Raw genomic sequence first — 10,473 nt, forward strand, 5'->3', positions numbered from 1 at the left:
GAAATATGCGAATTTTATATATATATATATAGTATATATATAGGAGGAAGATATATACATATAAAAAAGATAGAGAAATATATTTAAAAATTTGTATTTTTTGTTTTCCTATTATTCCCTTCTTTTTTCAAGATTTTATCGAATCTAACATACCAAGAGAAAAATAATATTGTTTGCAATACTATCAAGTTAACGATCATTGAAACTTTCAAAGTGTGTCTTGCATGTAATACGATTCCCATATATCATATATAGATTTCCAATTATTTGCTGAATAGGTAACCGGATGTGATCGCGAACGTAGGAAATTCGATTACACGCGTCGCGTCGATAAATTCTTGAGTTCTAAATAAAGACGGAGCTAAATAAATAATTTCGTTTCGCGATTCGATGAATTATACGATTATTTCATGGTATCGGTCGATCGAAAATAAAGTTTATGGAGGTACAGCAGCCTCCGGGGGAGAGGAAGGGAGATAATCGCGACAGCACGAGAAATTCCTCATTGAATAATGTCGCGCGTATACGATGATCATTGCAGAAATGCTCGGACTACAAGGCCTCGAAAGTGAAGACTTTCGTGAGGACCGAACCGCCAGATACGCAGGTGACCAAGTCGGTGATCGCTCTGCTGCTGCACTACGGATGGAACAAATTCACGATCGTGACCGAGCGAGCCTGGTCGACGGTCGCCCGTTCGTTGCAAGAACAGGCGACCAAGAACAATCTCACCGTGAACCATTACAAGACCGTCGAGGATCGGCACACGTGCTGCGAGGAGAGGCTGCCTTGCTGCCAAGTCAGCGTATGGTTCCAACTCATACAGGAGACCAAAAATATGACCCGCAGTCAGTTCACATTTCCTTAAATTTTGCCCAGTTAGCTCGCAAGACACGATCGCGCTGAGCTCTTTCAGTGCGATTGTGATCTGAGAATTTTATAATTATGATTTTAATGATTCGGCAATTGTTGAGAGCCGGTATTGATTTCATTGATTTCTAGTTAAAAGTAGCACGCTTTTCTATTTTCTTTATTCTAATTAATTTATGTATGATAATATATTCTCTCTACTATTTATATATAAAAGATAATTTATGAATGATTAAACTTTTTTTTGTGCACTTTTATAAGATGTCAAATTTTGAACAAAAGTATTAAGTTTTCGTTTATATCAAGTTTATATGAATTATCATAATCTTATTCATTCTATTCAACGCAAAATGTTGTTATATTTATTACTCCAGTTTACATCTTCCTCGGCACGCCAATGTCACTAATAGATATGATGAATTCGATGCAAGGCCAAAGGTTGCTGGACGACGGACAATACATGGTAATACACGTGGACATGATGATGTATTCGCAACGCGAAGCACAAAAATATTTATGGAGTGAGTAAATCTAAACTTTATTGAATGTTAAACCAACCTTATCAAATGTTACGTTTATATTGCAAACAGTAACATCGATAAAACGATTGCGTAATCGTCTGAATCCTATGCTATTTATAGCATAATTGTCTGTGTGTATGTGAAACTAACTTTAATAAATTCAAGATTGAATTACTATTTGCCTCCATATTTCTCTTAACAATTAAATAAGATTTAATATTTTTAAATCTTACATCATGCAACTGTAATATACAACTGCTTAATTCTTGTGTGATTTTACAATACTAATAATTCACCATTATTTGCGCAGAACCGGAACATTTTGATACTCTAAAAAACTGCCTCGAGCCCAAGGACTTTTTGAAAAGGGCACGCTCGCTGATGGTCGTCGTATCAACACCACCAACACAGAATTACGAGGAATTCACTAAAAAGGTTCGGCAGTACAGTAACAAGGAGCCTTTCAATTTCGTAATTCCCCAGCTTCTGAGAAAGTATGAAAAGGTATTTTTAGATGCTAGCTCAACCGTAAACGCTCGTACCGCATAATCTTTGTTACACGTTTAATCTCCTGGTTTCAGTATGTGTCCATTTACGCGGCGTATCTCTACGATTCTCTCAAGCTGTACGCGAGAGCCTTGGATCAACTGATACGAGATCTACCGGATCAATCTGTCGAGGATCTCGCTAAAAATGGCACTCTTATAATTGAGACGATTATCAAAAATCATACATATCAAAGTAAGTACGTATAGTAATAATATCAGATAGATGTAATCTGTATCGATAGGATAATCTCGAGTGGTTCTTACGAACATTCGAGATCATCTAATACTAGATATACCAATGATAAAACAAATAGAAATAGCAATAAAGATCTCGGAAATGAATCGATATAGTTTTTGAGTTGGATTTCTTTTTTTGCTTTTCTAAACTGACGAAAATTAATGTCTAAACATTGTCTTACGAAAATCATTCTTTTTGCTAGGTGTGAGCGGGGCGACCATCAAGCTGGATAAATTTGGAGACTCGGAGGGAAATTTTTCGGTGCTTGCTCTGAAGAAAATTCCGTTCCGTCGTGACAACTTCTCCTGCGACTATCAAATGTCGCCCGTTGGCCAGTTTCTGCAGGGTGAAACTCTAGTGAGTGAGTTGTTTGTAGTATTTCGAGAAACATTTTTCATGACAGGTCGAGAATGGGAAAATAACACGTCTTGTTCCGCATTTAAATCGTTGTATCACGAAACTTGAACATGGCACAATGACTTGTCGAATGTACACGATATAATTGCTTGATACAGATGTACAAACCGTGGGGTGCCATGGAGTGGCCTAGTAAAACTAAGCCGGAAGCAGAACCTGGTTGCGGTTTTCTCAATGAACATTGTCCGAAAGACGACACACATCTCCGCAGTATCATTGTCGCCGTGGGGCTGGCCATCGTGCTATTCTGCGCTGCAGTAATGACTGTGAGTATATACCGAAGATGGAAAATAGAACAGGAAATAGAAGGATTGCTTTGGAAAATTGATCTGAGCGAGATACACGGCTATCCTCATCTCGATAACATGATGTCCTCCCCTAGTAAGGTGAGTAGATTATCGTATTAAGATAGATTTGGCAAAGTGCTTATTCATACGTGGATACATTTTTGATGCACGAATATACACGGTAAATTAACTTTTCGATTACAGTTAAGTTTAGTTAGTGCAATGTCCTATGAGTCGAGATGCGGCGGCCAAGTGTTTGCGCAAACTGGGCATTACCACGGTGTAGTGGTACGGATAAAGGAGCTGAAATTCTCGAAGAAAAAAGATATTTCACGGGACGTTATGAAGGAGATGCGCGTTCTCCGTGAACTTAGACATGGTAATCTCAACACTTTCTACGGAGCGTGCGTGGAACCGATGAGGATATTATTATTTACCGACTATTGTGCCAAAGGAAGTCTTTATGTACGTTATAGCGTAATCACGGTGATATGCTTTTATTCATAGTACAATGTACAACAATATTTATAAGTGCATTCACTTTTAAAAATTTAAACAGTAAGGTGATGAGATATTTGTGCTTATATAAACGTATATCATATCCTTTTTCAGGATATCATTGAAAACGAAGATATAAAATTAGATGATATGTTCATTGCATCGTTAGTTCACGATCTCATTAAGGTAGGTTCTCCTTAACACAAGAGAAATCAAACTATGATATCGTAAGATGATTTTAGAAGTGTCTTTTATTATTCTATTAAATAGGGTATGCTGTATATTCATGAGTCATCTCTACTAGTCTGTCATGGTAATCTAAAGTCTTCCAATTGTGTCGTGACTTCACGCTGGGTGCTTAAAGTCTGCGATTTTGGTCTTCATGATATGCGTCATTGTGCCGAATCTGATAGCATCGGTGAACATCAGTATTATCGAAGTATGCGGATATTTTTATTTTCACGTCAAATATCATATTTCATCTTATTTTAATCGAGTGTTTCATCCCGTTTCAGGCTTGTTTTGGAAAGCGCCCGAGCTGCTAAGAAACCCGCATGCTTCGATTAGAGGCACTCGAGAAGGAGATATTTATTCTTTTGCCATTATTCTATACGAAATGCTCGGACGGAAAGGACCGTATGGAAATATAAATCTGGAACCCAAAGGTAATCATAATAATACAAAGAAATAATATATATCTAAAAGGAGAGTATTGAGCATTATTTGATTAAAAAAACCACGACGAAAAATAAATAAGACTATTTCGATAACTTGACAGAAATCATAGATCGAGTGAAAAAGTTCCCGGAAGATGGTGAACCACCGTTCAGGCCTAACTTAAACATACTCTCCGAGTCGAAAGCAAATTGCGCCGATTATGTCGTTGGTACTATTATGGATTGTTGGGCGGAAAGTCCGGAACTTAGACCAGATTTCAAAATGATAAGGACCAGATTAAAGAAGATGAAAGGTGGATGTAGTCGAAATATAATGGATCAAATGATGAATATGATGGAGAAATATGCGAGCAATCTCGAAGATCTAGTCACCGAACGTACGGGACTTCTTTTGGATGAAAAAAAGAAAACCGAGGATTTACTTCACAGAATGTTACCTAAGTGAGTAAACTGGCATGTTCGTCACCGAAATCTACATAGCATGAAAATAAAATTTCCGCGGGGAAAGTATGCGCGCAAATGTGTACATTTACAAAATATTGCTTATTTTAGGCCAGTTGCAAATTGTTTAACAAACGGTATTGGAGTAGAACCGGAAGCCTTCGATTTGGTTACGATATATTTCAGCGACATCGTCGGTTTCACGGCGATGTCAGCAGAAAGCACACCATTTCAGGTAATTTATTTTCACACATACATCAGTCTCATAATTAATAAACCTAAAATCACTTTTACTTATGTAATTTGATTATACCGATAGGTTGTAAATTTCTTGAATGATCTGTATACATTGTTCGACCGTATAATCAGAGGATACGAAGTGTACAAGGTAGAAACGATCGGGGATGCTTACATGGTCGTAAGTAGCATTTTTAGAAATAATCAATTAATTATGAGAAACAAAATTATTTCTTAGTGCTCGATACTCTTCAATCATTCAGGTTTCCGGTCTTCCAATCAGAAATGGAGATCAGCATGCTGGACAGATAGCATCGATGTCGCTGGAATTACTTAACGCTGTCAAACATCACACGATACCTCATCGGCCTCAAGAAACTCTCAAGCTACGTATCGGCATTCATACCGGTAAGAGATATTAAGCATGTAATATATATATGCATATATATATTATGATCGATAATAATATGAAAATAAAATTATAGGTCCTGTGGTAGCGGGCGTTGTCGGTTTGACAATGCCTAGATATTGTTTGTTCGGAGACACTGTCAATACCGCATCTCGTATGGAATCTACCGGAGAACCATTACGAATACATATAAGTAAGCAATGCAAAGAGGCGCTAGATAAGATCGGAGGTTATAAGATCGAAGAGCGCGGCTTCGTTGAAATGAAAGGAAAAGGAACGGTGAAGACGTATTGGCTCACGGGGGCTACAGTGACACACAGAAAAAATATAGAGGTTTGTGAATAAAAATTTGCAGAGTATATATGAGATCATATTACAAAAGCATAAAATTGTATAATAAAGATGTGTTGATAAATAAGAGATGAGTTTGATAAATATAGATCTTTTCTTAATAAACTCTTAAATTTCAATTAATTTTAGTTTTATGTTAAATGTATGTGAAATTAACAAATTAAAAATATAATACATATTATTTATTTATGTACTTGAAGACTAATGTGCAAACTTTTTAATGTTAAATAATTGTGTAATTTACATCTGTACATCGAAATCATCATCAAGGAAAAAATACACATCAAACTCATTTTTATTGTTCATTTCCTTTCTCTTGAAAAAATTGGATTTTTATGTCTTCACAGAACTTTAACGAGGACGAAAATCTTCCACTGCTGTTCTGCAGACCACGAAAAAGCCCAAAATTAAATCCGGACTCACGATACGCATCACTGTTAGATGGATTAGGTGCTGGAAGTCGCAGGCAATCAAATGTACCGTATCCAATGGCTGATGATTCGTCTTCCCAGTGTGGTGGATCCAGTCCAGTTCCGCGACTATTACATGCTCGCAAACTCGAGAAATCCCCCCTCCCTTTAACTGAAAGTGTCTCGAAGACCACACTAGACAATATTTCATTTCAGGAAGAAAGTGCGCAGAGACATTTCAATATCAAATCAGTCGACGATCTGTTCATAAACACGGGGCCGAAATTTAGAAAAAATGCACGTGCCCTGTCTACCATCGCATCCTCATCGTCAAGCGACTATCCATCTCAAACTGTCATACGCGAATCTCGCTCGTTGGACCCGATTCCCACTGATATATATAACAAACGTTTCGAATCGCCAAACTTTTGGAAGGAAAATGAATGCACGCAGACAGATTCGAAAATGGACATTTCAGAGAAAATGTTGAACAATAATTATCCTAATGGCAATGTGATAATGATGCCTCATACCGATAACTCACCGAATGAAGCAGATCCGTTGTTAGGTGACGATAGTGAAGGCAAAAACGAAATACGAGAGAAGCGTTCGCGCTCGCTAGATCAGGTGGTATCTGCATCTAGCATGGAAAGTGTACCTGATAAAAAGTCTTCCGCGCGAAAATTGTTAGAAATTCCACCTGTTTCAACCATCATCCAGATGTTCAATGGTAACGGATTGCGGAACAGCAACCACTCTTTAAGGAGAGGAATAATACCAGGGTACGATAAGCAAAACGAACGCGAAAGTGTGGTCTAGTATATACATTCGACAAATATATTTTTTTAAGTACGACAAACTCGATAGCAAAGAATAAAATCATGTGTAAAAACTGTGCGCTACCAGATGCATAACCATGTGAAACATATTACGTTTACGAGTCAGAAGCATGATTTATTGTTGCCATCTTTTTTTTTCTTTTTTCTAGCTTAGTTATGTGCAATTTATGTATATGAAAGTTACCGACATACGCGTTGTATATTTTTAATATTTAGATATTTTATAACTTGTGTGCATTAAAACGTGTGCATCGAAACGATGCAGAAAACAACTTTTACATGATTTTTACAGGATCTCTCCTGTTCTCTTCTCTTTATTAAGATTTTTAATTTGAATTTTGTAACGAAAACAGTAAACTCTATTTTATAAAAATCATGACCAAAGTACACCACGGACATTTAGATCATCCAACAATTCATCTCGTTTAATAATACGAAAAAGGAATTAGGATGGCATTGCATATAATCGATGTCAGAATGGTTAAAAGAAGCTTTTTATTTTATAGGTAATTTCTAGTTTTATGTGAAAAAAATAAAAAGATAAGAAATTACGCACACCCACACACAAAAGATAATTATTCAAATTATATATAATAATTAAATCTGTAGAAGATTATCTAACAAACGAAAAGTTTCTCAACCATTCCAATGTCGACTGTATATACACGCGCGCATAATCAAATATGGAGTATGGATGTGTAAGTGAGACGTGTGTATATAATACATATATTAGCATATATGTATATCTATAGTATATATAAGTCTATACTTGTTCAATTAATTGAAGGAAGCAAATTGTCCGTATGGCTGTGAGAAATAAACTAGATTATACCTAAGGTGCTTAGTAATATATCATGTTGTCAAATGTATATAACTAAAAAAATAATATATCAATGTAAAAATAAAATGTAAATTAAAAGAATTATTACCTTCTATATGAGTCAATTAAAGATTCAACTTCTCAAGTTATTGACAATTTTTCACACACACTAATATGCTGTTAACTTTCATTTCACAGATAATTACAACATAAAATGTCTATCTGTCCAAGTCAGAGATGAAATCTTTATATATTTACATGTTATATATACATAAATTATTGCAATCGCATATTTCTATAATGCAATCATAAAGATGCATTTTACGAATTAATGGCAGAGTAAATTAATCTTGACCCCTAAGAAATTTTGACATGAAATCAGTTGGTTTCTTTTCCCATGTTTCCTTCCAATAATACATAAGTGATCCCTTAGGTTTCCAAACATTAGCTACTTCTTGCAGTTCCATTTGACCCTGTTCAGATAATAATTTTATATTTAATGTGATAACTATAAAATTTAATTATTAATACACAGATATAACAATCTAATATTCAATTAAATTTTTCAGATGTATGGCATAGTTACAGAGGGAAAAAGAGAATCTTGATTTCAATATAATATATGTATACATTATAATTATTGTATAAAAATAATTATTGTAATATATAAAATTACTAATTGCTAACATTTATTTGTAAAGATTCTCATATTTGACTTATATTCTTACCCTTATAATAAGCCGATCTATAATCCTTAAGTCAGTCACATGAGCATGACGTTTGAACTCTTCACGTATCTTTTTCTTACATTCCGCTTCACTCTTGGGAATATCGTAGCTTAGCACTATAAGAAAAGAAAAAAACTAACACATAGAAGTGTAAAATTCTAGAATCAAATATCAATAGAAAGTAAAAGGCATTATAGAGAGTAAAAGGTTTTACAAAATGATAAAAATAATTAACAAAAAGAGATGACAAGTTACATTATAAGATAGCGCATAATATTATATGTAATGAAACAAATGCATTTATAGAATATTGTAGATGCTATTATCAAGATAAATGAATACAGATATTATTAAAGATAAATACCTTTAAATATATGTATCATATAGGTTAAGTACACGATAAAAGAGCAAAAGCTTACACAACATACAACTATAAAAATTACGCACACGAGGTTGGCACCTGACGAATCCATGCTTTATACAACTTAAGCACTTTTCCACGTGCATCTTCTCTGTTAACGGATAAAATTGGTTTCACTTGACGAACAGCAGCCGAAGTTTGAGATGCCATTTTTATCAATTTTGATTGACTAACCTGGACCAAGCACCAAGTTATACCAGAGTACGATTACGTAGATTGTGGTTATAATCGTAATATATACTAGGAAAAAAATTAAGAAAATTTATTTCATTTTACATGCGTCGTATAATATACATAAAAATACTTCAATTATAATTTATTGTTACTGTCCGTATTATATATCAGAATAACAAAACATCACGCGCAGCTAATATTTGTATCAACGCTAGATAACGTCTCACAATCAGCTGTTGCTTCAAACTGTTTTACCCACACTAGCTTGGTTGCAAGTTACAATATATTACGCGATATTGCCAATTATTGCAGATTACTCCAATCCGTCAGAAAAACCGGTCGGATTTGTTGTTCATTTCAGAAGAATTATTTATTTAATTGTAAGTATTAATATTGTCAAAAAAGTTGTATTTTACTCTGTACATAAAATATTTTCTTTACATAAAGCATGAAATTCTTTGCATTTTATACACAGCTGTAAAAGCTTAAAAATAATTCCAACATATCTTATATATATAAATGTTGATAAAAGAATTTTTATTTAATCAATATATAGTAAATTATATTTGTAACACATGTAACTATATCATATATCTATATGTATATTTTTTTTTTTTTAACATATGGCCATATATTTTTTTTATGTATGTGTCATCATATTTAATATATCACTTGTGTAGAATACTTATTTTATTTACAGAAAGATGGTTGTGCGGCAATATCAAGAGGAACTTAAATATCTGGAAAAAATAGATGAATGTTGTTGGAGAATCAAAAAAGGCTTTCAACCTAATATGAATGTAATCTTTTTTTTTCTATTGCATATAATAAAAAACATAGCTGCAAGATAAACAGATTGACAGATATAGATATCAATATTTTGTAAAACTTAATGTTGATTATATTTATATGTATTTTATCTTATTATAATCAGAGCAAATTATAATTCAAGGTTGAAGGAGTGTTTTACGTGAACAATACATTGGAACGTTTAATGTTTGATGAGTTGCGCAATGCATGTCGACCAGGTGCAATTGGAGGTTTCCTTCCTGGAATGAAACAGATTGCTAATGTTGCAGCTCTGCCTGGTATTGTATGGAGATCTATTGGATTACCAGATGTACACTCTGGATATGGCTTTGCTATTGGTACAGTATACTATTTTACATTTAAACATTTATAATTTGGAGCGATTCTCAATGTAGCAATAATAAATAAAATAACCAAATGATAATGTTGAATGGATATTATTGCATCTAGGTAATATGGCAGCATTTGACATGGATGATCCAAAATCGATTGTATCACCTGGTGGTGTTGGTTTTGATATAAATTGTGGTGTTCGTCTATTGCGAACAAATTTATTTGAGAGAGACATCCTACCAGTAAAAGTAAATCTGATATTCTTTATTTACAACAATTTATTTTTACTTTGTGCATTGTAAAGTAGTAGTGTAATGTATATATGTAATATTGAATGCATGTATGTATGTATGTATATATGTATGTATGTATGTATGTATATAAGTATGTATGTGTAAGTATGTATGTATATATTGCATATTAATAAAGATTCACAAATAATAT

The 10,473-nt window shown here is 34.0% G+C and overlaps 3 protein-coding genes across 3 annotated transcripts in view; 2 read left to right on the plus strand and 1 right to left on the minus strand.

Moving 5' to 3' along the window:
- Positions 1 to 532: 532 nt before the first annotated feature.
- On the plus strand, positions 533 to 7,638 carry LOC115238447 (receptor-type guanylate cyclase Gyc76C-like; the record flags this gene model as incomplete). Its single annotated transcript, XM_029812288.1, has 16 exons — positions 533 to 848; positions 1,245 to 1,391; positions 1,702 to 1,895; positions 1,973 to 2,132; positions 2,380 to 2,534; positions 2,693 to 2,980; positions 3,086 to 3,346; positions 3,494 to 3,565; positions 3,650 to 3,818; positions 3,895 to 4,044; positions 4,158 to 4,497; positions 4,609 to 4,732; positions 4,817 to 4,915; positions 4,998 to 5,142; positions 5,220 to 5,476; positions 5,842 to 7,638. Coding segments are annotated over 16 exons (3,759 nt in total), but the record flags the coding sequence as incomplete, so codon positions are not given.
- A 101-nt stretch (positions 7,639 to 7,739) lies between these two features.
- On the minus strand, positions 7,740 to 9,103 carry LOC115238472 (NADH dehydrogenase [ubiquinone] 1 alpha subcomplex subunit 6). The gene is made up of 3 exons (XM_029812327.1): positions 8,739 to 9,103; positions 8,292 to 8,407; positions 7,740 to 8,036 (listed from the first exon to the last, which is right to left on the minus strand). The coding sequence occupies exons 1-3, from the start codon at positions 8,860 to 8,862 to the stop codon at positions 7,908 to 7,910; spliced, it is 369 nt and encodes a 122-aa protein (XP_029668187.1). The 5' UTR covers positions 8,863 to 9,103; the 3' UTR covers positions 7,740 to 7,907.
- A 40-nt stretch (positions 9,104 to 9,143) lies between these two features.
- The window catches only part of LOC115238471 (tRNA-splicing ligase RtcB homolog), a 3,455-nt gene continuing 2,125 nt past the window's right edge, over positions 9,144 to 10,473 (plus strand). Inside the window, exons 1-4 of the mRNA XM_029812326.1 lie at positions 9,144 to 9,266; positions 9,587 to 9,686; positions 9,839 to 10,034; positions 10,147 to 10,277. Coding sequence (XP_029668186.1) covers positions 9,591 to 9,686; positions 9,839 to 10,034; positions 10,147 to 10,277 — 423 coding nt within the window. The 5' untranslated portion in view covers positions 9,144 to 9,266; positions 9,587 to 9,590. The remainder of the gene's footprint in view (positions 9,267 to 9,586; positions 9,687 to 9,838; positions 10,035 to 10,146; positions 10,278 to 10,473) is intronic.

This window comes from Formica exsecta, unplaced genomic scaffold (assembly GCF_003651465.1).
Source record: "Formica exsecta isolate Colony F162 unplaced genomic scaffold, ASM365146v1 scaffold34, whole genome shotgun sequence".
Classification (NCBI taxonomy): Eukaryota; Metazoa; Arthropoda; class Insecta; order Hymenoptera; family Formicidae; genus Formica; species Formica exsecta.

What these genes read in the sequence shown, in the direction of transcription:
- LOC115238472 (XM_029812327.1), bottom strand. Translation starts at nt 8,862, where the DNA reads ATGGCATCTCAAACTTCGGCTGCTGTTCGTCAAGTGAAACCAATTTTA. An exon ending in TCGTCAGGTGCCAACCTCGT is followed by an intron (nt 8,408 to 8,738) that starts GTGCGTAATTTT and finishes CTTTTCTTATAG; the next exon opens with TGCTAAGCTACGATATTCCC. An exon ending in TAGATCGGCTTATTATAAGG is followed by an intron (nt 8,037 to 8,291) that starts GTAAGAATATAA and finishes TTATCTGAACAG; the next exon opens with GGTCAAATGGAACTGCAAGA.